The sequence below is a fragment of the Bombina bombina genome, chromosome 4 (assembly GCF_027579735.1).
Source record: "Bombina bombina isolate aBomBom1 chromosome 4, aBomBom1.pri, whole genome shotgun sequence".
Taxonomy (NCBI): domain Eukaryota; kingdom Metazoa; phylum Chordata; class Amphibia; order Anura; family Bombinatoridae; genus Bombina; species Bombina bombina.
In genome coordinates, this window is record NC_069502.1 from 155,073,478 (window position 1) to 155,101,294 (window position 27,817).

At 38.8% G+C, this 27,817-nt stretch overlaps 1 protein-coding gene across 3 annotated transcripts in view; it reads left to right on the top strand.

Annotated features, from left to right (window-relative positions):
• Positions 1-27,817, top strand: part of NBAS (NBAS subunit of NRZ tethering complex) — a 1,903,611-nt gene that overhangs the window by 359,662 nt on the left and 1,516,132 nt on the right. For all 3 annotated transcript variants that reach the window (XM_053709663.1, XM_053709664.1, XM_053709665.1), the window contains exons 11-12: positions 10,487-10,555; positions 27,549-27,677. In XM_053709663.1, coding sequence (XP_053565638.1) covers positions 10,487-10,555; positions 27,549-27,677 — 198 coding nt within the window. The remainder of the gene's footprint in view (positions 1-10,486; positions 10,556-27,548; positions 27,678-27,817) is intronic.

Consider the following 27,817-nt stretch of genomic DNA (forward strand, 5'->3'; position numbering starts at 1 on the left):
CCTCGCCCTGCTAAATGCAAACGAAAGGTTAAACATAGCTCTCCTGCCCCGGGGTCATCATTTAATTTGTTGGATTTTACTGCTCTGTCTCAGTTATCCAAGGATGAGTTGCACTCTGAGGCTTCAGAGGATGAACTTTCTCGGACGGAGTCTGCTGCTTCTAAGCCTCCTACTGCAGAGGAACCAGCCTTTAGATTTAATATTGAACGCTTACGGTTTCTTCTAAAGGAAGCCCTGTCTACTGTCTATTTTTTTCAACCAGCAGAGGCTGTTGCTGGAGCAGCTACCTACTGGTGCTACCTCAGATTTAATCGAGGTGGAGGGTCCCCTCAACGTTATCCAGGAAAGAATTAAAGGGACATTATACACTCATGTTTTCTTTGCATAAATGTTTTGTAGATGATCTATTTATATAGCCCATAAAGTTTTTTTTTTTAGATAAATGTATAGTTTTGCTTATTTTTAAATAACATTGCTCTGATTTTCAGACTCCTAACCAAGCCCCAAAGTTTTATGTGAATACCGTCAGCTACCTTCTCCAGCTTGCTCCTGTTTGTGTAAAGGGTCTTTTCATATGCAAAAGAAGGGGGAGGGGGAGTGTCTTATTTCCCACTTGTAGTGGGCTTTCCAGCTACCTTTTCAACAGAGCTAAACTGACAGCTTCTAAGTAAGTTTTTAAACAGTTTGATACTGGATTTTTATATCAGTATCTGTGCATATTATTCTTTATAGTAGTGTATTTTACATGCAGTTATATGAAAATGAGTGTATACTGTCCCTTTAAGGCCTTGAGAATTGCTAATTCTTTTATCTGTTATGTAAACATGCAGATTATTCACCTAAATGCTAAGGCTTCTGGTTTTTGGTTCATGCTCGTCGAGCGCTCTGGCTGATGTCCTGGTCTGCGGATATGGCTTCAAAGTCCAGACTTCTTTCTCTCCCCTTTAAGGGAATGATTTTATTTGGTCCAGGCCTGGACACCATTATCTCCACGATTATAGGGGGGAAAGGGTGCTTTCCTACTACAAAATAAAAATAAAAAGTCTAAGGGACAAGTTTCTAATTTTCGGCATGAAAGGGCGGCCCCCGATCCGGCTCTGGATCATGTAGGGGGCAGAGTGTCACTCTTTTCAGACGCTTGGTTTAGGGATGTGCAGGATCCATGGGTCCTTGAGGTCATAGCTCAGGTATACAAGATAGGTTTCAAGTCTCATCCACCCAAGGTCAGATTTCTCCTCTTAATCCTGTCTTTCAGACCAGAAAAGAGGGAAGCCTTTCTGGGGTGAATGTGGGATCTGTCCTCCTTAGGAGTCATTGTCCCGGTGCCTATCGCAGAAAGAGGTTTGTGATACTATTCAAAACTTTTTGTGGTCCCCAAGAAAGAGAGGGAACTTTCTCCCGATTCGGGATCTAAAGTGCTTAAACAAATTTCTAAATGTCCCCTCGTTCAAGATGGAGGCAATAAGGTCCATCCTTCCGTTCAGGAAGGACAGTTCATGACCACTATAGATCTGAAGGATGCTTACCTTCAAATTCCAATCCACAAGGACCACTTCTTGTTCCTAAGGTTTGCGTTCCTGGACCAGCAATTCCAGTTCATTGCACTTCCGTTCGGTCTAGCTACTGCTCCAGGAATTTTTACGAAGGTTCTAGGGGCTCTTCTAGCTGTCCAGAACCCAGGGTATAGCAGTAGCTCCCTACTTGGACGATATTCTGGTACAAGCCCAATCTTTTCACCTGGCGGAGGACCATTCGGAATCTCTTCTCTCTCTCTCCTTCGATCTCATGGATGAATGATAAACCGAGAAAAGATTTCTCTTATACCAAGCACCAGGGTGGAATTCCTGGGTACTATAAAAACTCCATATTCATAAGGGAATTTTTAACAGACCAGAGATGTTGCAAGCTAGCTTCGCCTGTCTTACCCTCTGGACCTCCTTAAGGCCCTCTGTGGCTCACTGTATGGAGGTGATTTGTTTCATGGTGTCCAGCATGGATATCATTCCCTTTGCCAGGTTCAGACTTAGACTGTTGCAACTGTGCATGCTGCTGCAGTGTAACGGCAATCATTCGCATCTGTCTCAACAGATTTCTCTAGACAACTGGTCGAGAGAATCGCTCTCTTGGTGGCTCTGTCTTTCTTAAGACCATCCTGGGAGATTGTGACTACGGACGCAAGTCTATCAGGATGGGGAGCTGTTTGGGGTGCCAAGAAGGCACTGGGCCTGTGGACTCAGGAGGAATGCTCCCACCCGATCAACATTCTGGAACTTGAATGCTCTGAAGGCTTAGCCTCTTTTGGGTTTGTCCCATTTTATCAGATTCCTATCAGACAATATAACCTTGGTGGCTTACATCAACCAACAGGGGGGAACAAGAAAATCGCTAGCAATGAGGGAAGTATTTCGGATTCTGGAGTGGGCGGAGGCCCACAGCTGTTCTCTCTCAGCGATCCACATTTCAGGTTCTCGTCAGACAATCCTTTCATCTGGGGGAATGGTCTCTCCATCCTGAAGTGTTTGCGGAACTATGCAACAGGTGGGGGACGCCGGAGATAGATCTCATGGTGTCCCGTCTCAATACCAAGCTACCCAGATATGGGTCAAGGGCCAGGGATCCTCAAGCGGAGCTAATAGATGCATTAGCAGCCTTGGAGGTGCGTGGATTTTCCTGGCATAACGTTAAGGTTGCCAGGATCCTATCGTGTCTCCAGGATGGACTGGAGAAGGGCCTTTCTGCCAGTTCCCTGGAATCCGCACAAGAGGCTCGCAGAGCTTCCAGATGTACAGTCCTTTGTTAAGGCTCTGACTAGGATCAGACCTGTATTTAGATCTAATGCTCCTCCTTGGAGTCTAAATCTTGTTCTTAAGGTTTTGCAACGGGCTTCGCTTGAGCCTATGCATGAAGTTGACATTGTTGTCCTGGAAGGTTCTTTTTCTACTGGCTATTGCTTCTGCGCGCAGAGTATCTGAGATTGCTGCCTTGCAATGTGAGCCTCCTTATCTGGTGTTCCATTCTGAAAAGGCTGTCCTACGTACTAAGTTAGGTTTTCTTCCTAAGGTCGTGTCAGACTGCAACATCAATCAAGAGATTGTGGTTCCTTTCTTGTGTCCCAATCCTCCTCCTGCGAATGAACGTTTGCTTCATAATTTGGACGTGGTTTGCGCCTTGAAGTTCTATCTTCAGGCTACTAAGGATTTTAGACAAACTTCTTCCTTGTTTGTTGTCTATTCCGGGAAGCGTAAGGGGCAGAAGGTCTTTTTGACTTCCTTATCTTTTTGGTTAAGGCGTTTTATCCGCTTAGCTTATGAGACAGCGGGACATAAACCTCCTCAGAGGATTACCACTCATTCTATTAGAGCAGTGGCTTCCTCTTGGGCCTTTAAGAATGAGGCCTCTATGGATCATATTTGTAAGGCAGCTACCTGGTCCTCCTTACAAACTTTTTCTAACTTTTACAAGTTTGATGTTTTTGCTTCGGCTGAAGCATCTGTCGGAAGAAAGGTTTTGCAGGCTGTGGTGCCTGTGTTGTCCCTCCCGTTATCATTCAGTGTCCTCTAGAACTTGGTTATAGTTTTCCCAACAGTAAGGAATGATGCTGTGGACTCTCCTTATATTAAGAAGAAAAACATAAATTATTCTTACCAGATAATTTAATTTCCTTCTGTATGAGGAGAGTCCATGGCCCCTCTAAATTATGTTTTTTTTTCTGGCACCTACTGTTCCTTGTTCCTTCGGCAGAATGACTGGGGGATAAGGGAAGTGGGAGAGGTATTTAAGTCTATGGCTGGGATGTCTTTGCCTCCTCCTGGTGGCCAGGTTCAGTATTTCCTAACAGTAAGGAATAATGCTGTGCACTCTCCTTATACTGAAGGAAATTAAATTATCAGGTAAGCATAATCTATGTTTCTCCAACATAGGTGTGTCCGGTCCACGGCGTCATCCTTACTTGTGGGATATTCTCTTCCCCAACAGGAAATGGCAAAGAGCCCAGCAAAGCTGGTCACATGATCCCTCCTAGGCTCCGCCTACCCCAGTCATTCTCTTTGCCGTTGTACAGGCAACATCTCCACGGAGATGGCTTAGAGTTTTTTTAGTGTTTAACTGTAGTTTTTTATTATTCAATCAAGAGTTTGTTATTTTGAAATAGTGCTGGTATGTACTATTTACTCAGAAACAGAAAAGAGATGAAGATTTCTGTTTGTATGAGGAAAATGATTTTAGCAACCGTAACTAAAATCCATGGCTGTTCCACACAGGACTGTTGAGAGCAATTAACTTCAGTTGGGGGAACAGTGTGCAGTCTCTTGCTGCTTGAGGTATGACACATTCTAACAAGACGATGTAATGCTGGAAGCTGTCATTTTCCCTATGGGATCCGGTAAGCCATATTTATTACGATCGTAAATAAGGGCTTTACAAGGGCTTATTTAGACTGTAGACTTTTCTGGGCTAAATCGATTCATTATTAGCACATATTTAGCCTTGAGGAATCATTTTATCTGGGTATTTTGATATAATAATATCGGCAGGCACTGTATTAGACACCTTATTTCTTAGGGGCTTTCCCAAAGCATAAGCAGAGTCTCATTTTCGCGCCGGTGTGGCGCACTTGTTTTTGAGAGGCATGGCATGCAGTCGCATGTGAGAGGAGCTCTGATACTTAGAAAAGACTTTCTGAAGGCGTCATTTGGTATCGTATTCCCCTTTGGGTTTGGTTGGGTCTCAGCAAAGCAGATACCAGGGACTGTAAAGGGGTTAACGCTTAAAACGGCTCCGGTTCCGTTATTTTAAGGGTTAAAGCTTCCAAATTTGGTGTGCAATATTTTTAAGGCTTTAAGACACTGTGGTGAAAATTTGGTGATTTTTGAACAATTCCTTCATGTTTTTTCGCAATTGCAGTAACAAAGTGTGTTCAGTTTAAAATTTAAAGTGACAGTAACGGTTTTATTTTAAAACGTTTTTTGTACTTTCTTATCAAGTTTATGCCTGTTTAACATGTCTGAACTACCAGATAGACTGTGTTCTGAATGTGGGGAAGCCAGAATTCCTATTCATTTAAATAAATGTGATTTATGTGATAATGACAATGATGCCCAAGATGATTCCTCAAGTGAGGGGAGTAAGCATGGTACTGCATCATTCCCTCCTTCGTCTACACGAGTCTTGCCCACTCAGGAGGCCCCTAGTACATCTAGCGCGCCAATACTCCTTACTATGCAACAATTAACGGCTGTAATGGATAATTCTGTCAAAAACATTTTAGCCAAAATGAACCCTTGTCAGCGTAAGCGTGGTTGCTCTGTTTTAGTTACTGAAGAGCATGACGACGCTGATATTAATATCTCTGAAGGGCCCCTAATCCAATCTGAGGGGGCCAGGGAGGTTTTGTCTGAGGGAGAAATTACTGATTCAGGGAACATTTCTCATCAGGCTGAATCTGATGTGATTACATTTAAATTTAAGTTGGAACATCTCCGCATTTTGCTTAAGGAGGTATTATCCACTCTGGATGATTGTGAAAAGTTGGTCATTCCAGAGAAACTATGTAAAATGGACAAGTTCCTAGAGGTGCCGGGGCTCCCAGAAGCTTTTCCTATACCCAAGCGGGTGGCGGACATTGTTAATAAAGAATGGGAAAGGCCCGGTATTCCTTTCGTCCCTCCCCCCATATTTAAAAAATTGTTTCCTATGGTCGACCCCAGAAAGGACTTATGGCAGTCAGTCCCCAAGGTCGAGGGAGCGGTTTCTACTTTAAACAAACGCACCACTATACCCATAGAGGATAGTTGTGCTTTCAAAGATCCTATGGATAAAAAATTAGAAGGTTTGCTTAAAAAGATGTTTGTTCAGCAGGGTTACCTTCTACAACCCATTTCATGCATTGTCCCTGTCACTACAGCTGCATATTTCTGGTTTGATGAACTGATTAAGGTGCTCGATAGTGATTCTCCTCCTTATGAGGAGATTATGGACAGAATCAATGCTCTCAAATTGGCTAATTCTTTCACTCTAGACGCCACTTTGCAAGTGGCTAGGTTAGCGGCTAAGAATTCTGGGTTTGCTATTGTGGCGCGCAGAGCGCTTTGGTTGAAATCTTGGTCGGCTGATGCGTCTTCCAAGAACAAGTTACTAAACATTCCTTTCAAGGGGAAAACGCTGTTTGGCCCTGACTTGAAAGAGATTATCTCTGATATCACTGGGGGTAAGGGCCACGCCCTTCCTCAGGATAGGCCTTTCAAGGCAAAAAATAGACCTAATTTTCGTCCCTTTCGTAAAAACGGACCAGCCCAAAGTGCTACGTCCTCTAAGCAAGAGGGTAATACTTCTCAAGCCAAGCCAGCTTGGAGACCAATGCAAGGCTGGAACAAGGGAAAGCAGGCCAAGAAACCTGTCACTGCTACCAAGACAGCATGAAATATTGGCCCCCGATCCGGGACCGGATCTGGTGGGGGGCAGACTCTCTCTCTTCGCTCAGGCTTGGGCAAGAGATGTTCTGGATCCTTGGGCGCTAGAAATAGTCTCCCAGGGTTATCTTCTGGAATTCAGGGGACTTCCCCCAAGGGGGAGGTTCCACAGGTCTCAGTTGTCTTCAGACCACATAAAAAGACAGGCGTTCTTACATTGTGTAGAAGACCTGTTAAAAATGGGAGTGATTCATCCTGTTCCATTAAGAGAACAAGGGATGGGGTTCTACTCCAATCTGTTCATAGTTCCCAAAAAAGAGGGAACGTTCAGACCAATCTTAGATCTCAAGATCTTAAACAAATTTCTCAAGGTCCCATCGTTCAAGATGGAAACCATTCGAACTATCCTTCCTTCCATCCAGGAAGGTCAATTCATGACCACGGTGGATTTAAAGGATGCGTATCTACATATTCCTATCCACAAGGAACATCATCGGTTCCTAAGGTTTGCATTCCTGGACAAACATTACCAGTTTGTGGCGCTTCCTTTCGGATTAGCCACTGCTCCAAGGATTTTCACAAAGGTACTAGGGTCCCTTCTAGCGGTACTAAGACCAAGGGGCATTGCAGTAGTACCTTACCTGGACGACATTCTGATTCAAGCGTCGTCCCTCCCTCGAGCAAAGGCTCACACGGACATCGTCCTGGCCTTTCTCAGATCTCACGGCTGGAAAGTGAACGTGGAAAAGAGTTCTCTATCCCCGTCAACAAGGGTTCCCTTCTTGGGAACAATTATAGACTCCTCAGAAATGAGGATTTTTCTAACAGAGGCCAGAAAGACAAAACTTCTGGACTCTTGTCGGATACTTCATTCCGTTCCTCTTCCTTCCGTAGCTCAGTGCATGGAAGTGATCGGGTTGATGGTAGCGGCAATGGACATAGTTCCTTTTGCGCGCATTCATCTAAGACCATTACAACTGTGCATGCTCAGTCAGTGGAATGGGGACTATACAGACTTGTCTCCAAAGATACAAGTAAATCAGAGGACCAGAGACTCACTCCGTTGGTGGCTGTCCCTGGACAACCTGTCACGAGGGATGACATTCCGCAGACCAGAGTGGGTCATTGTCACGACCGACGCCAGTCTGATGGGCTGGGGCGCGGTCTGGGGATCCCTGAAAGCTCAGGGTCTTTGGTCTCGGGAAGAATCTCTTCTACCGATAAATATTCTGGAACTGAGAGCGATATTCAATGCTCTCAAGGCTTGGCCTCAGCTAGCGAGGACCAAGTTCATACGGTTTCAATCAGACAACATGACGACTGTTGCGTACATCAACCATCAGGGGGGAACAAGGAGTTCCCTAGCGATGGAAGACGTGACCAAGATTATTCTATGGGCGGAGTCTCACTCCTGCCACCTGTCTGCTATCCACATCCCGGGAGTGGAAAATTCGGAAGCGGATTTTCTGAGTCGTCAGACATTGCATCCGGGGGAGTGGGAACTCCATCCGGAAATCTTTGCCCAAGTCACTCAACTATGGGGCATTCCAGACATGGATCTGATGGCCTCTCGTCAGAACTTCAAAGTTCCTTGCTACGGGTCCAGATCCAGGGATCCCAAGGCGGCTCTAGTGGATGCACTAGTAGCACCTTGGACCTTCAAACTAGCTTATGTGTTCCCGCCGTTTCCTCTCATCCCCAGGCTGGTAGCCAGGATCAATCAGGAGAGGGCGTCGGTGATCTTGATAGCTCCTGCGTGGCCACGCAGGACTTGGTATGCAGATCTGGTGAATATGTCATCGGCTCCACCTTGGAAGCTACCTTTGAGACGAGACCTTCTTGTTCAGGGTCCGTTCGAACATCCGAATCTGGTTTCACTCCAGCTGACTGCTTGGAGATTGAACGCTTGATTTTATCGAAGCGAGGTTTCTCAGATTCTGTTATCGATACTCTTGTTCAGGCCAGAAAGCCTGTAACTAGAAAGATTTACCACAAAATTTGGAAAAAATATATCTGTTGGTGTGAATCTAAAGGATTCCCTTGGGACAAGGTTAAGATTCCTAGGATTCTATCCTTCCTTCAAGAAGGATTGGAAAAAGGATTATCGGCAAGTTCCCTGAAGGGACAGATTTCTGCCTTGTCGGTGTTACTTCACAAAAAACTGGCAGCTGTGCCAGATGTTCAAGCCTTTGTTCAGGCTCTGGTTAGAATCAAGCCTGTTTACAAACCTTTGACTCCTCCTTGGAGTCTCAATTTAGTTCTTTCAGTTCTTCAGGGGGTTCCGTTTGAACCCTTACATTCCGTTGATATTAAGTTATTATCTTGGAAAGTTTTGTTTTTAGTTGCAATTTCTTCTGCTAGAAGAGTTTCAGAATTATCTGCTCTGCAGTGTTCTCCTCCTTATCTGGTGTTCCATGCAGATAAGGTGGTTTTACGTACTAAACCTGGTTTTCTTCCAAAAGTTGTTTCTAACAAAAACATTAACCAGGAGATTATCGTACCTTCTCTGTGTCCGAAACCAGTTTCAAAGAAGGAACGCTTGTTGCACAATTTGGATGTTGTTCGCGCTCTAAAATTCTATTTAGATGCTACAAAGGATTTTAGACAAACATCTTCCTTGTTTGTTGTTTATTCAGGTAAAAGGAGAGGTCAAAAAGCAACTTCTACCTCTCTCTCTTTTTGGATTAAAAGCATCATCAGATTGGCTTACGAGACTGCCGGACGGCAGCCTCCCGAAAGAATCACAGCTCATTCCACTAGGGCTGTGGCTTCCACATGGGCCTTCAAGAACGAGGCTTCTGTTGATCAGATATGTAGGGCAGCGACTTGGTCTTCACTGCACACTTTTACCAAATTTTACAAGTTTGATACTTTTGCTTCTTCTGAGGCTATTTTTGGGAGAAAGGTTTTGCAAGCCGTGGTGCCTTCCATTTAGGTGACCTGATTTGCTCCCTCCCTTCATCCGTGTCCTAAAGCTTTGGTATTGGTTCCCACAAGTAAGGATGACGCCGTGGACCGGACACACCTATGTTGGAGAAAACAGAATTTATGTTTACCTGATAAATTTCTTTCTCCAACGGTGTGTCCGGTCCACGGCCCGCCCTGGTTTTTTAATCAGGTCTGATAATTTATTTTCTTTAACTACAGTCACCACGGTACCATATGGTTTCTCCTATGCTATTATTCCTCCTTAACGTCGGTCGAATGACTGGGGTAGGCGGAGCCTAGGAGGGATCATGTGACCAGCTTTGCTGGGCTCTTTGCCATTTCCTGTTGGGGAAGAGAATATCCCACAAGTAAGGATGACGCCGTGGACCGGACACACCGTTGGAGAAAGAAATTTATCAGGTAAACATAAATTCTGTTTTTTTTGAGTACTATAATATTATATGCATCTCACCTTCACATATAGAACTGTACGGTAAGCTCTTCTTGAGCTAAAAATTAATCATAGCTTTAGAGAGTTGGGGGCCTAACTTACAATTTGTAATATTGCGACGAAAACACAGATGCACTAATGTTCACACCCATTCAAATGAAAAATTATATTGAAGCATTGATGAAAGATCAAGATGCACTGACTTTGCCAATACACTTATTGTTCTGGTTTTGCAAGTGCACACCATCAAATTATTTCTTTCTCCTCTTTCCCTTCTCTCTCCTTGTCGGGAAAGTAAAAAAAAAAGTAATGGAAGCAGAATTCTTGTATACAAGCTAGCAGTCCTCCGGAGCGCCTAATATGTCTCTCGAAAATACAGCATATCTAGTTTAGTGCACAGCTTTAATTTCATTTGACAATAATACTAAATAAAGAGGTTATCTCTAAAGTAGCTAATTCATTTATAGTACATAAACTGTGTTCAATATTTTATTTGAATGTTAAATTATTTTTTTTAAATTGTCTTAAGAAGCTTAGAAACTGTCTCGGGAAATATAATGGTTTTACTAGTTTTAGTTATCAGCCTTTTCATTTATTTCCATATTAACTAAAGTCTTAGAGTCTGACAATGCTGCAGAAATAAATAATTTCTCTAATTTTTACTCCTCGTTGTAACGCATGGCATGGTCTTGTTTAACAGGCGCTGAAGAGAAAAGGATTATGGAGGATTATTAACTTCCGATTATCTAGCAGACATGGAACAGAACAGGTAATAGGGATTTACTTCATTAATTTAACTTCAGCAGGTGGAACTGAATTTAATTTAGGCTCATTGGCGCGAAGAAAAAGACAAAATATAAAGAAACCGCAAAATAAGTAATACTCATGAATTCATATTAAAGTCAAATGTTTGCTTAGTGGAAAATATTTGCCAGAATGAAAATACAACCAAATGCACTTTTTTTTTTTTAATGTATTTTAAATGCCATCACTGCTTGGATGTAGTGTAGCTATGACTGGTTTCAGTTCTGTATAAACACAAATAATTAGTAGGTTGCTATCAAATTCTGATTCCTGAACTATTTTGTTCTATATAGAAGCTTCCTTAAAAGGTTGTTGTTCTATCTAAAAGATACATTTAAAATATGTTAACATGATCATTTTACTTATATTTGTACCTATGCTAAATAAACTAATTGCACACAGCATACACCTCCTGTTCATTTTACTTGGAATTTAAACAGAATTTTCTTTAATATGTTTAACTAATAGTATAAAAATATTTTAATTACAATTTTCCTTTGAAAGGACAAAAATTCAAACTAGTGTTTATATTCTTTAGTAAGCAGAAACTGATACATTAAAGGGACATTAAAGACACAAACTTTCATGATTCAGATAGAGCATGCGATTTTAAACATCTTTCAAATTTGCTTTGTTCTCTTGATATCTTTCATTGAAGAGTAAAATTAGGTAGGCTTATAAGAGCTCAGGAGTGTGCACGTGTCTTTAGTACTCTATGGAAGAAGTGTTTTGCAACATTGTATAACAAAGTTGCAAACAAATGTTGCAAAACACTTCACCCATAGAGTACTAAAGACTCGTGCACACTCCAGAGCGCTTATGAGCACACCTAGTTTTACTCTTCAATAAAAGATACCAAAAGAACAAAGCACATTTGATAACAGAAGAAATTGGAAAGTTGTTTAAAATTGCATGCTCTTTCTGAATCCTAAAAGTTTAATTTTGACTTTATTGTTCCTTTAAACGTTAATCCATCAGTTCAAGCAATTAGAAATGAATATAATTTAGACCATTTTCACCTGCATACAGCAACTCATCCTTTTGAAGAATTTATGCTAGCTCAATCCAGCTTTTCTATACCTTTACTCATCACTGTGCCCAAACAAAACTCTAAGTTATAGAGACACATTGTGATGGTGTAGTATCTTTATATGTTGTTTTTTATTAGTCAACTTTACAACAGTAGGTTCAGAAGCAGCAGTATATCCGTTGGCCCCACCCACAGAACTTCTATAAACTGCCCTTATACACCCACAGACCACACAGAAACGCCCACTAATGACCCATGATCCCTCCCCTTCTAATATGGCCCCACCCACAAAATGGCGACTGGCTCCTATCAACCTCCGGTGTCCCTCATTTTCAGCCACAAATGTTGGGTGGTATGCTGACAATAGTGCATTGGTGTACTTACTTTATTCTTTATCAAAAGATGCCAAGAGAAAGAAGCAAACTTAATAATAGAATTAAATTGGAAAGTTGTTTTACATGGTCTATGTGAATCATGAAGTTTCATTTCTACTGTAAGGCACATTTAATGTTTGCATTTGTTCAGGTTACGGCAAGCATGAAGCTAACAATTCAGAAAAAAAGAATTTAACACTTTATAAAAAAAAAAGGGAATAACATAGCACACATAAATCTATAATTGGGATGTGGGAGTGGGTAAATCACAACCACTCCCACTTATTCTGTAGAATCCCAACACAAATGTAAAAGCATAATGGCTGGTGTACAGGAGGTTGTGATAGAGTAATTATCAAAATAAATGCTTATGACACACAGAAAAGGGACAGAGTGCTCTGCGCATTCATTCAAACAGGCTCACCTATGTGCCCAAAGAAATCCTCCTGGTTACCTAGCCAGCCAATTCTGACTTGTAGCCTTATTTCTGTATCACAGCCGCATACAATGTGTTCTATTGGGTAGGGAATATTTAAAACCCTCACATTCATTCAATATTTTGCTCCTCTATTTTAAATGTTATATAGTGTTAACCCTCATGTACTCACAAACCCAAAAACACAATACTCTCTGGCCCCACCCACCAACGCGTTTCATTACTAACTACGTGACTTTGTCAGGGTATAGGGGCCGAAATTTAATTAGGACAGCCCCCCCCCCCCCATAATATGTTAAATTGTGCATAGTCAGAACACTTTGTAGTGCACTTTTATTATTCATTTTACCCAATTTTCTGGTAATTTTACTTTTAAATCTGTAGTTTAGTGTGAAGTGGATTCTGAAACCTGACGCTGCTACATGCTGTTCAGACATTGGTTAATATGTGCAGACGTTGATTTATATCTTTCTTTAATTGGTCACAGCAAAGATAGGGTCAACACTCAAGAATCTTTTCAAGGTGCGAGTTCCTGGATTGCAAACAATGCAAATTTTGCTAACAAGATAAAATTTTAAATGATTGTAACACATTATGTAAGCACATCATTACAGGCATTCATTTCTGATACACATCTAAATATATAGCTTCAGAATTCCTTTTAAATCTTGAACCTGCATTTTTATTTAATAATAAAAATAAATAAATAACAATTTGTTACTAACAAATATATAGACATGTGGGTCTTGAAGCAAATTTTCAGGAACGTGACATTAATGCTGTGTGATACGTAGGTTACAGCCACTACAGAAACCTGCATCCTAAACCTGTTCCTTCATTGTTGTAATCATGCTCTCTAACATTCTTTTACACCTTATTAAAGGGACATGAAACCCAAACTTTTTCTCTCATAATTCAGATATAGCATACCATTTTAAACAACTTTTCTCTTTACTTGTATTATCACATTTACTTTATTCTCTTTGTATCCTTTGTTGAATGATCAGCATTTCACTACTGGGAGCTAGCTGAATACATCTGGTACGCCAATGACAAGAGGCACATATGTTCTGCCACCAAACAGCAGCTAGCTCCCAGTAATACATTGCTGTTCCTGAACCTATTTGGGTAGGCATTTCAACAAAGGAGAATGTTTTATTATATCTTCTTTTGATGTGGACAATTAGGAACAGATATATATGAGCTCCTGCCTTAATTTAGCAGTCACTATGTAGAATGTAGTGGGGTAGGTATATAAAGATACACTCCAACTTTTCTAGGGTCACAGCTTTCTTCTTCTTCCTCATTAAAGGGACAGTTTTCTCCCCTTTAGTTTGTTCCCAATGATCCACTTTACCTGCTGGAGTGTATTAAATTGTTCACAATTATTTCCTTTACCCTTATATTGGCATTTGAAATGGTTGATTTAGCCGGTGGTATCCCCACCTATTCTGAAAGTTTCTGACCTTAGGACCAAGCTATAGATGAGCTGTGTAAACACAGTCAGCAGAATAAATTACACTCCCAGTGAGGTATAGAAGAGATGAGGTAATAAAATGTTATTTTTTCATTGTTTTCTCCAAGTATTGGTCTTTGGTTTACGGACAGATATAAGATAAAGCAGCCTGTATATGTACACAATGAGATAAAGTAATGAGATCTAATTATACCTACAAACTCAACCCATTTTATTAGGCTGTGGCTTTAAAACACAAAATCAGCCATTCAATATACACAAATAAACCTTAAAAAGCAATTCTTATACATTTATGCTCTGCAGTTGGTAAAAAAAAAAGTAATTAAGGGAAAAACAATTTTACAGTATATTGTTCCTTTAAGTAGAAATTCCTTTGCAAATATTTTAGCACCAGGACCAATACACATGTATTATAATGTGTCCATTGAGTGTTTGCAGTTATGTTTTCTGCTACGTCATCAGTGATTACTAGGAAACTCATTATGATTTATGTTACCCTGTCTAATAGTGCCGGTACAATCCTCAGGATGGCTAAGTATATGCAAAATTCTTCATTTTCTTTTCTGATGAAGCAGCCTCATTTTGGCCGGGAAACTTGTTGTAAATACATTAAAGTTTTTTTTTTTCTGTTGTGCTGGTGATCTGTGCGCTAAGTACTGAGAGCACCAGCTTTGCAATATTGGTGCCAAGAAAATTGTGAGTGCGTCTCTTCTAGAGTTTATTTTATAAAGCAGGTTGGTTTTGATGGTATTAAACTACGTAGTGTTTGTTGCTCATAGCCAGGGGTTACAAGTGGAGATTCGTTAAGACTCTTGGTTCTATAGTGTGTGTTAGAACTTTCTCTCTATACTCATCTTTATCATTCTTATCCTTGTTATTTATATGTACAAGAGATTCTGCAGTGCTGAAGATCTTACTTTCAATTTTGAACTATCTCTAAGACTTTAGATTCACATTTCTTTGTTGGCACATACCAGTTCTGCAGGAAGTATATTCTACATATGTTTATATGGACTACGTACTAAGTATTTTTTTTTAACATTGGATTCGTCTTTTCATTACCTTTTTTCTGCTATATCTCTTTTTTTTTATGAACATTTGTTTTAAATCCCTTAATATAGTTGAATAGTTTTATGATGCTCTTCTTTTATTGCACAAAAGCTTTAAACCACGCTTGTTACAAAAGGTCAGGAAAAAAGAGCAGGAATTATTTTGTCAATTTGAGTTTAGTAATCTTAATTTAAGAGCAAACAAATATTTTTTCTAATAGTCACTAATGCTATTATTTTACCACTGAACGTGTAAAGAGAAATGAATAGGAGGTCCTAAAACTGACCTTAAATATTCAGCAATGAAAAAAATGTGAATAAGGGAATAAAGTGTTTTTTTATTGAACTACAGTAAATGAACCATATTATTGTTACAAAGTGCAAATAGAGGTGAAGTTATTATTCAGCCAAGCCTTGAAGATCCAATTCTATTATTCCAGTAATATGGAAGTATATGAAGCATGTTTACATTGTGTGTGAACCTGAAACAATTGTATGCTGCGCTGACATCCTATCTATAGTTCAGCTTGACGTTCAACATCACAAGGCTCACTGCAGTTTTGTCTTCTTACATTGACCCAGGGAAATAGTCACTGACTGGGATAATCTGAGTAATTACCTTCTGAAAAGTGACACATTAATAACCTTTTAATATATAACTTCAGCGCCACTAATGTATATATGTAAGTCGTAGCCTTTGGCATGTGTCATAGGACTCCTCCCTCTGCACATCTGCATACATGTGCATAATTAAACACAGTCAGTTTCCCAATAATCCCCTGTTACTCTTACTGATCATTCACTCTTAAAGAGGCATAAACACCCCAACAAAAAATACTGCAGGGGGCGGCATTGCACAAGAATTTCACAAGGAATGCTTGTGCAATGATAAATGCCGACAGTGTATGCTGTCGGCATTTATCAATGTGCGGTGGACATGATACGCTACAGCGGATCATGTCCACTCGCACTATAATAAACCGGCCCCATGTGGTTAAAGGGACATTAAATACTAAATAAATAATTCTGTTTTCAGAGCAAAGATTAGCCTGAGAATAATTTGTACATATATTATTTAAAATTATATCAGTTTAAATATTGAGAAATTAAGGGTAAAGTTAATGTCAATAAAGCAATGGGCGCCGCTATATTGTTACTTAGGTTACCTTTTCTGCTGCGGCCAATTAGGAATGGCTTAGGAGTGTATACAACCAATGACTGTGTGGAATATAGAAGTGTCTGCACTTCCATGTTTAACATGAATTGGAAAGCCCACAATATTCAGAATCAAATTAAAGGAAAGGAGAACAAAATAAATAATGCAAGTATATTGTAAAGTTGTTTCACTACATGTAATTAAACAATTAGGTAACATTTATTCTCGCTGAATGCGCTCAATATACCACAGCCATTTCTCCATCAGTCAATGTCAATTCCACAACTTTACAATCCAGTCAACAATTATATAACCTATTAATCAGTCAAACGTTGTCATAGAGCTTTCTGAAATACATCTGATGCTCCACCCTAATCTATTACTTATGTCACTCTATTAAAAAAGAAAATCAATAGACTTTATTTCTTATGACCTTCATGTAGTAAATCTTTACAGTACACATGTGATCTCTTGTACTTGAAATATTATCCCACTCTTCCTTTAATCTGGGTTTTCATTTGATGTCAGTGTGATGGGCTTCAGGTTCTGAGCACAATTTCTCTTTCATCTTTTTTATTTTTTAACAAATTATTTATGCACATTTTCTTTGTCAGTTAATTATGATTCCCTGTAATAAGCGAAGCCACCATTTTAGTGTATGTTCTATTCATATTTGTTATAGTCTTTATTTTTATTATTCAGTTTTTTTCACACGTTTTTCATTCTCCAGTACTTTATCTGATTTTTTAAATTGATTTTCTCTGTGTGACTTTTGCAGGTATTGATGTGACATTAGAGTATACTAAATCACTTGAAAGTATATACTATATATGTGTATATGTGTGTGTGTGTGTGTGTGTATATATATATATATATATATATATATATATATATATATATATATATATATATATATATATATATATATATATATATATATATATATATATATATATATATATAGATAGAGAGAGAGAGAGAGCGCGCTCAATATGGATAGTATATTAACAAATGGATACAAACGTGAATCTGAAATGCACAGCAGATCATTGCAGGTTCATTAAGAATCCTTTTCCAGTAGCCCTACATTTAGACAAAAATATTCAGAGTAAGATTATTAAACATTTTATTAACATTCCCCATGCACGCTGCATACCAATCATACACTGGTAGGCTGCATGCGTGTTTACAGTACTGGCATTGGCATCACACACAGCAAGCTGGAAATCCAGATGCACACACACACATAGTAAATAGCTGTGCTTGGTAGACTATGTGCAACTTTTCTCAAAAACATTTTTGTAGTGCAGCCATACTGCAATATTGGTTCTAAAATCATCTGAAATACACTGTTGTTTAGATTTACTTTGTGTTTTCTTTTATTCACTGCATTACAAAGATCTTCATAAAATTCATGTTTTAGAAATGTTTAAAACTGACATTTTTTTTAAAGCAAATTTTGTAGGGTTTTGCAGTTTTAGAGCACTTCAGGCATATATACCCCTTGTAAAGCTTCTTGAGTATGTCTATCTTCTCTGTCTTGCTTATTCTGATTAGGGGCACATGTAAAAGCACACCTGCAATGAGCTAAGCTATCACTGTGTAATGTGTAGCTGGGTCAGGGAATCTGCACTTTAGTTAAAGGGCTATGATACCCAAATGAAGCACTTGAAAGTGATGCAGCATAGCTGTAAAAAGTGAACTAGAAAATATCACCTGAACATCTCTATGTAAAAAAATTAAGATATTTTACCTCAAAATGTCCTAAGTATTCACACCCCATTGTAATGGACTTAAGCAGCAAATCAGTATGTCTGTCCCGGGGCAGGCAAGGGATTGAACCTCATACACACTCTTGTTATTTGCCTATTCAGTTTAAAGGGACACTGAACCCAAATTTTTTCTTTCGTGATTCAGATAGAGCATCACATTTTAAGCAACTTTCTAATTTACTCCTATTATAATTTTTTCTTTGTTCTCTTGCTATCTTTATTTTAAAAGCAGGAATGTAAATCTTATCAGCCAGCCCATTTTAGGTTCAGCACAATGGATAGCGCTTGCTTATTGGAGGCTTACATTTACCCACCAATAAGCAAGCATAACCCAGGTTCTCAACCAAAAATGGTCCGGCTCCTATGCATCACATTCCTGTTTTTTAAATAAAGATAGCAAGAGAACGAAGAAAAATTACTAAATTAGAAAGTTCCTTAAAATTGCATGCTTTATCTGAATCATGAAAGAAAATTTTTGGATTTAGTGTCCCTTTAAGGAAGTTTACTATGAAATCTCATGAGAGTTAAGTGAAATCTCATGAGATCACAGTAAAAGAGTTCATGACCTCAGCACTGATGATGATGATTGGTTGCTGTTAATTTCTTAATTTCTTTCATGTAATTGGCAAGAGTCCATGAGCTGGTGACGTATGGGATATACAATCCTACCAGGTGGGGCAAAGTTTACCAAACATCAAAATGCCTATAAATACATCCCTCATCATACCAACAATTCAGTTTTACAAACTTTGCCTCCTATGGAGGTGGTGAAGTAAGTTTGTGCTTGATTTTCTACATTGATATTCGCTTCTCAGCATTTTGAAGCCTTATTCCTCTCAGAGATGTCAGAGGGATGTGAAGGGAGAATCACCTTTGGTTTTCCTTGCTGGAAATCTTTTTCACAGGTTCTTCGTTACCGGTCGTAGAGATTCATCTCCTACCTCCCTTTTTCAGATCGACGATATACTCTCATATTTCATTACCTCTACTGATAACTGTTTCAGTACTGGTTTGGCTATGTGCTAAATGTGGATGGGTGTCTTTCGGTAAGTTTGTTTTCATTACTTAAGATACTTTCAGCTATGGCTTGGCACTTTATGTATTAATATAAAGTTCCAAATATATGTTTTGTACTTATATTTGTCATGAGTCAGGTTTATGTATACAGGTGGTCCTCAATTTACGCCGGTTCAATTTGCGCCTTTTCAGAATAACAACATTTGTTTTCAGTAATGTGACTGCTATTGAAAAGCTTTGGAAAGCAGTGCACTAATTAAAATAGCCAGTAGGTGGAGCCGTCCACTTGTTTTGCAGCAAAGTTATGCAACTTAACAGCCTTAAATTGATCTGTGTACACAGAGCAGACATTAGCTATCGAGCAACAAGATATAGCAGCCACTTCCCTATTATCTTCCTGTCCAGCTGCTTGAGGTGAGGGTGCCTAACTGCTTATTAATCACTGCAGATTTAAATGCATAGAATAGGTGCAGACCCAATATTATTTAACATGCTAACAATGCAGAGAAATGATTGCAGAAAAATGCAAGTAAAAAAAACGTTTTTGTTAATTACACTTAGTTTGATGATGATGCAGTCTGTTGTATGATTATTTAATTAGGTGCTGTTAGCAAATGTTTTTGTTCATTAAACTTAGTTTGATGATGATACAATCTATATTATAAGGTTTATAATGCTGTTTAGCATTTAAAGTCTTCATTTCAAAGCTTTAAAAAGAATGTATTAGGTGTTACTTATGACAATTTTGAGAGGGGCCTGGAACCTAACTCCCTCAATTCCCATTGACTTACATTATAAACTGGGTTACAATTTACAACCATTCCCCCTGGCGTAAACTGAGGGCTACCTGTATTTCCTTTTGCAGACTAACAGTTTCATATTTGGGAAAAAACATATTTAGGAAAATATTTTTCTTACCTGGGGTATAGTCTTTTTTCAAATTGACTGCTTTTTCATTAAATTTTCACGGGCAAAATTAGGCTTGCGAGGTTGAAACATACTGATGTTTATTGCGTCATTTTTGGCGCGAGAATTTTTTGGTGCAAAGGTACGTCCGGTGACGCAAATTCGTCATTTCTGGCGTCTTAGTTGTGTCTAGTGTGTAATTTCTGGATTTCAGTATTTAAAACTCCATTCCTATATGCCTCTTGCCTTTTTCTATGTCAGAGGGCTATGCTGTTTGCATTTGTTCCCATTCCTGAAATTGCCATATAAGGAAATTGATCATTTTGCTTTATATGTTGTTTTATCTCTTACATTTGCAATATGTCTCAATCTGATCCTGTCTCAGAAACCACTGTTGGAACCCTGCTGCCTGATAACAGTTCTACCAAAGCTAAGTGTATCTATTGTAAATTTGTGGAGATTATATCTCCAGCTGTAGTATGTAATAGTTGTCATGATAAGCTTTTACATGCAGAGAATGTATCCATCAGTAATAGTACAATGCCTGTTGTTCCTTCAATATCTAATGTACATGATATCCCTGTGAATATAAAAGATTTTATTGCTGATGCGATTCAGAAGGCTTTGTCTGCTATCCCGCCTTCTAATAAACGTAAAAGGTCTTTTAAAACTTCTCATAAAGTTGATGAAATTTCAAATGACCGACAACATACTGAATTATCTTCCTCTGATCAGGATCTATCTGATTCAGAAGATTCTTCCTCAGATATTGACACTGACAAATCTACTTATTTATTTAAAATTGAGTATATTCGTTCCTTGTTAAAATAGGTGTTGATTGCGTTGGATATTGAGGAAACTAGTCCTCTTGATACTAAAACTAGTAAACGTTTAAACTCTGTTTATAAACCTCCTGTGGCTACTCCAGAGGTTTTTCCAGTTCCTGATGCTATTTCTGATATGATTTCTAAGGAATGGAATAGGCCTGGTACTTCTTTTATCCCTTCTTCAAGGTTTAAATTTTGTTTTCCTTTGCCAGCAGTTAGATTGGAGTTTGAGGAAAAGATCCCCATATTGATGGGGCTATTTCTACGCTTGCCAAACGTACTACTATTCCTATGGAAGATATTACTTCCTTTAAGGACCCTTTAGATAGGAAACTTGAATCTTATCTAAAGAAAGCTTATTTATATTCTGGTTATCTTTTCAGGCCTGCCATGTCTATGGCTGATGTTGCAGCTGCATCAACTTTTTGGTTGGAAAGTTTAGCACAGCAGGAAATTGATCCTGATTCTAGCATTGTTCGCTTGCTTCAACATGCTAATCATTTTATCTATGATGCCATTTTTGATATCATCAAAATTGTTGTTAAATCTATGTTTTTAGCTATTTTAGCTAGAAGAGCTTTGTGGCTCAAATATTGTAAAGCTAGATTACTATCTCTTTCTTTCCAAGGTGATAATTTATTTGGTTCTCAGTTGGATTCGATTATTTCAACTGTCACTTTACCTCATGATAAAAGACCTAGGGCTCCATGTACTAAGCAGTCAGCGAGCTACCCGCAACAAATCTCGCGTCAAAACTCGCAAACTGATATGTACAAAGTCGTCAACTATGTTCAAACTCGCATCTTTAAAATTGCGAGCGTACTTATCCGCCAAACCTCGCTACCTCTCCATTTTTCACTGTAATTAGACACATTTGACCACCAACTCGCCAAAAACGAATGTACTAAAAAATCTATTTGTCCGCTCGCTACAATTTCCGCTCCCACCTCGTTATTTTTGCCTCGCCACCTTTTAGGTGGCGGGCAAGGTACAAAACAATAGGAAAGTCAATCTAGACGCCAGTCTAGACATATATAAAAGGCAGTAATATCAGCATTGTACAGCATAACTGGCGTCTAATTTGTCTCTCATTTCCATGTACATAAATTGCGCCAAATTTGTCGACTGTAATTAAAGAGTAATCTATATTTTAAATTTGTATTGTATAGTTGTCAATCTTTATAATTATTTTTATATTAATATTTATATATTATCAGATCCAGATGAAGCCATATCCAAATTGTAAATACATATTACAAAAATAACGCTCTGTTATCACTCTTCAAAAAATTTAGAACAATAATAAAGTTGTTTAGATAAGTTGAACTTTTATAGGAGCAAAATTCTATTCCCGCGACTACTATGATGTTCGTGACACCTTGCATGTCACGTGTTAACTGAAAGTTAAAAGTACATCAGCTTAGTCGCGGCGAGCGAGACGTCAAATTTATCAATAATCCGCCACTGCTCGCGGCGGGCTAGACTTGTCTATTTATTGGGGGATTATTAGTACATAGTGACAGCGGACACCATTTCGCCCGCGGCGAGTAACGGCGAGTTTATCCGCGTCTAAAATGACGGATGAATTGAGGGCTTAGTACATGGAGCCCCTAAGGGTAAATCTAAAGCTTCTAACCATTTTCGTTCCTTTCGACAAAATAAGGAACAGAAACCTAATCCTTTCCCCAAACAATCTGGTTCCAATTGGAAACCTTCTTCAAGTTGGAGTAAATCCAAGCCGTTTAAGAAACCAAAGCCAGCCCCCAAGTCTGCATGAATGTGCGGCCCTCATTTCAGCTCAGCTTGTCCAAAATCAATGGATTCAGAGTATTGTCCCTCAAGGGTACCGAATAGGATTCAGAGTAAGATCTCCTGCAAGAAGATTTTTTTCTCACGCATCCCAGCAAATCCAATAAAGTCTCAGGCTTTGTGTTTCAGACTTGGAGCTTTCAGGGGTAATCATACCAGTTCCGTTTCAGGAACAGGGTCTGGGGTTTTATTCAAAACTATTCATTGTTCCAAAGGAAGAAAATTCATTCAGGCCAGTTCTGGATCTGAAAATTTTGAATCGTTTTGTAAGAGTGCCAACTTTCAAAATGGTGACTATAAGGACTATTCTGCCTTTTGTTCAGCAAGGGCATTATATGTCCACAATAGACTTACAGGATGAATATCTTCATATTCATATATTCATATTCCGATTCATCCAGACCACTATCATTTTCTGAGATTCTCTTTTCTAGACAAGCATTACCAATTTGTTGCTCTTTAATTTGGCCTAGCGACAGCTCAAAGAATCTTTTCAAAGGTTCTCGGTGCCCGACTCTCTGTAATCAGAGAATGGGGTATTGCAGTGTTTCCTTATTTGGACGATATCTTGGTACTAGCTCAGTCTTTACATTCTGCAGAATCTCACACAAATAAACTAGTGTTGTTTCTTCAAAGACATTGTTGGAGGATCAATTTACCAAAAAGTTCCTTGATTCCTCAGACAAGGGTCACCTTTCTAGGTTTCCAGATAGATTCAGTGTCCATGACTCTGTCTCTAACAGACAAGAGACGATTAAAATTTGTTTCAGCTTGTCGGAAACCTTCAGTCTCAATCATTCCCTTCAGTAGCTATGTGCATGGAAGTTTTAGGTCTCATGACTGCAGCATTGGACACAATCCCCTTTGCTCGTTTTCATATGAGACCTCTCCAGCTTTGTATGTTGAATCTATGGTACAGGGATTATACAAAGATATCACAATTAATATCCTTAAATCCCAATGTTCGACTCTCTCTGACTTGGTGGTTAGATCACTATTGTATAGTTCAAGGGGCCTCTTTTGTTCGTCCAACCTGGACTGTGATCACAACAGATGCAAGTCTTTCAGGTTGGGGAGCTGCCTGGGTATCTCTGAAAGCACAAGGGGTTTGGAAATCTCAAGAGGCGAGGTTACCAATCAATATTTTAGAACTCTGTGTTGAAGAGAGAACCGTTCATTTGTTTTCAGACAGACAATATCAAAACTGTGGCATATGTCAATCATCAGGGTGGTACTCATAGTCCCCAAGCTATGAAAGAAGTATCTCGGATACTTGCTTGGGCGGAATCAAGCTCCTGTCTAATTTCTGCGGTTCATATTCCAGGTGTAGACAATTGGGAAGCGGATTATCTCAGCAGTCAGACTTTACATCTGGGGGAGTGGTCGCTCCATCCAGATGTGTTTTCTCAAATTGTTCAGATGTGGGGTCTTCCAGAAATAGATCTGATGGCTTCCCATCTAAACAAGAAAGTTTCAAGGTACCTGTCTAGGTCCAGGGATCCTCAGGCGGAGGTGGTGGATGGGTTAGCAGTTCCTTGGTGTTACCAACCTGCTTATATCTTCCCGCTTATAGTTCTTCTTCCAAGAGTGATCTTAAAGATCATCATGGAACAATCGTTTGTGTTGCTGGTAGCTCCAGTATGGCCTCACAGGGTTTGGTATGCAGATCTTGTTCAGATGTCCAGTTTACAACCTTGGCCACTTCCTTTAAGACCAGACCTTCTGTCTTAAGGTCTGTTTTCCCATTAGGATCTCAAATCATTAAATTTGAAGGTATGGCAATTGAACGCCTAGTTCTTAGTCATAGAGGTTTCTCTGACTCAGTGATTAATAATATGTTACAGGCTCGTAAATCTGTTTCTAGGAAGATTTATTATCGAGTTTGGAAGACTTATATTTCATGGTGTTCTTCTCATAAATTCTCCTGTAATTCTTTTAGAATTCCTAGAATTTTACAGTTTCTTCAGGATGATTTGGATAAAGGTTTGTCTGCAAGTTCCTTGAAGGGACACATCTCTGCTCTTTCTGTTTCACAGAAAGATTGCTAAGCTTCCTGATATTCACTGTTTTGTACTGGCTTTGGTCCGTATCAAGCCTGTCATTAAACCAATCTCTCCTCCTTGGAGTCTTAATTTGGTTTTGAAGGCTTTACAGGCTCCTCTGTTTGAGCCCATGCATTCTTTGCACATTAAACAACTTTCTTGGAAAGTATTGTTCCTTTTGGCCATCTCTTCTGCTAGAAGAGTTTCAGAATTATCTGCTCTTTCTTGTGAATCTCCTTTTCTGATTTTCCATCTGGATAAGCAGTTTTGCGGACTTCATTTATAACAACATTAAAGGGACAGTCTAGGCCAAAATAAACATTCATGATTCAGATAGAGCATGTGATTTTAAACAATTTTCCAATTTACTTTTAGCACCAATTTTGCTTTGTTCTCTTGATATTCTTAGTTCAAAGCTTAACCTAGGAGGTTCATATGCTAATTTTTTTAGACCTTGAAGCCCACCTCTTTCAGATTGCATTTTAACAGTTTTTCACCAGTAGAGGGTGTTAGTTCACGTATTTCATATAGATAACACTGTGCTCGTGCACGAGAAGTTATCTGGGAGCAGGCACTGATTGGCTAGACTGCAAGTCTGTCAAAAGAACTGAAAAAAGGGGCAGTTTGCAGAGGCTTAGATTCAAGATAATCACAGAGGTTAAAAGTATATAATTTTAAATGTGTTAGTTATGCAAAACTGGGAAATGGGTAATAAAGGGATTATCTATCTTTTAAAACAATAAAAATTCTGGTGTAGACTGTCCCTTTAATAGAGGAATTGTTGTTCCTTCTTTGTGTCCTAATCGTAAGAATTCTTTGGAGAGATCCTTGCATTCTTTGGATGTTGTAAGAGCTTTGAAAGATTATGTTGAAGCTTCTAAAGATTTCAGGAAGACTTCTAGTCTATTTGTTGTCTTTTCTGATTATAGGAAAGGTCAGAAGGCTTCTGCCATTTCCTTGGCATCTTGGTTAAAGCTTTTGATTCATCAGGCTTTGGAGTCAGGTCAGGCTCCGCCTCAGAGAATTACAGCTCATTCTACTAGATCAGTCTCCACTTCGTAGACTTTTAAGAATGAAGCTTCAGTTGATCAGATTTGCAAAGTTGCAACTTGGTCTTCTTTGCATACATTTACTAAAGTCTACCGTTTTTATGTATTTGCTTCTTCAGAAGCAGTTTTTGGTATACAAGTTTTTCAGGCAGCTGTTTCAGTTTGATTCCTCTGCTTATGTTTATGTTTTTTCTTTTCATTTATGAAAATAAACTTATATTTTGGGTTGTGGATTAATTTTTTCAGCAGAAAATGGCCCCCCTCTCTAGTGACTCTTATGTGGAGTTCCACATCTTGGGTATTACTATCCCATAAGTCACTAGCTCATGGACTCTTGCCAGTTACATGAAAGAAAACATAATTTATGTAAGAACTTACTTGATACATTCATTTCTTTCATATTGGCAAGAGTCTATGAGACCCACCCTTTTTATGGTGGTTATGATTTTTTGTTTAAAGCACAATTATTTCCAAATTCTTTTTTTTTTTTTTTAATGCTTTTTACGCCTTTCTTTATCACCACACTTCTTGGCTATTCGTTAAACTGAGTTGTGGGTGTGGTGTGGTGAGGTGTGTATTTATATTCATTTTGAGGTTCGGGAAATTTTGCCTCTCCTGGTAGGATTGTATATCCCTTACGTCACTAGCTCATGGACTCTTGCCAATATGAAAGAAATGAATTTATCAGGTAAGTTCTTACATAAATTAGGTTTTTTAATTTTTTTTTACCTGCAGCTAAAGTATAACTTATTACACAGATCTTACTCTGCTGAGCTGAGGGAATTGTGAGGTAAATATCTTCCTTTTTTACCTAGAGATGCTCAGGTGATATTTTCAGCTTTTTACAGTTATACTGCATCACTTTCAGTGATTTAGCATATGAGGATTATGTCCCTTTAAGTAGAATATATGTAATCTAGCTTTCCAGGGGGGACTAGAAAAGGCACAGAAGTAAATTATAGAAAAAGTTAAATAATAAATGTCCTGTTAGCCTGTTCTATGGCGATTTATCACCTGGGTGCAACTTCTTTTTAGCCCAGTACTGGTTTTCACAGAGAAATGCATCCCTTTGTTTGCATTTGTAATATAATTGTGCTGTAATATCGTCCATTTCTTTTCCTTTAATTCACTTCCTGACCAACTAGCACTTTTTGGCAGCTGGTTCCGTTTGCAGCTCCCTCCAGCAACAAAAATAGTTAATTGGAAATTGAAAATGATTCAACCAGAATCTTTAATTATAGCAGACCTTGGAAAAGCTCCCTGTGTTACTCTGCTGCTTCGTTTTGTAAATGATGGAAATGTCTGATCCAGGTATTTTGTGCATAGCATTTAAATATACAGTGACTTTAACAATTGTAAAATCTCCTTTGGAAGAAAAGGAACAATATAATGTGCCACTGATCATGCTTATTATGTGTCTGTGCACTTAAAATGTAAGTATAATGATACAGTTAAGAGAAATTGACTAATAGTTTGTCTCCAATTTCCCTGGGATGTTAACATTTTCTAGAGCAGTAGCAGCAAACCTTTTTTTTTGTATGTGTGCCATAATAGCCAGTAATGAAAAAAAAGATTGTCCATGGCTCCTTTTATAAAATTTGAAGAGATATTAAAGAAAGGGTAGAACACACATACAGGGTTGGTTAAAAAAATAAAAAAATAAATCCATCTATTATTTTGTATCACTGTAGTTTTAGTAGTCAGGTTGAATTTTTTTTTTTTTTTTAACTTATCCTCTGCAATTTCTTACTCATGGGCTAGTGGAAAATTCTCTTGCAGTCTCTCTCTCTCTCTCTCTCTCTCTCTCTCTCTCTCTCTCTCTCTCTCTCTCTCTCTCTCTCTCTCTCTCTCTCTCTCTCTCTCTCTCTCTTTCTTATTTATTTATTTATATACTATATATATATATATATATATATATATATATATATACATACACACATACACACACACTCTCTGGATTGTGCACACCTTTTGGCTGCTTTTAATGTTTTGTTTTTACTGTTTGTGTGCACAGGATGGCATTTTTAAGATGAGCCTTTCACCTGACGGCACACTTCTGGCTGCAATTCATTTCTCTGGTAAACTGACCATCTGGCAATTTCCTTCTTTAAAGCTACAAGGTGAATGGCACCAGGATGAGCAGGTAATCACACACCTTTTTGTTGTAACACAAAGGGATTTACCTGTTGCAGTTTAAAAAAAGAGTAGTATTAAAAAATTGGTTACCAGTTTTCAGAAAATTAGTGTGCTTTTGATAATTTCCTAAAGGAGAGTGTCCCCTTT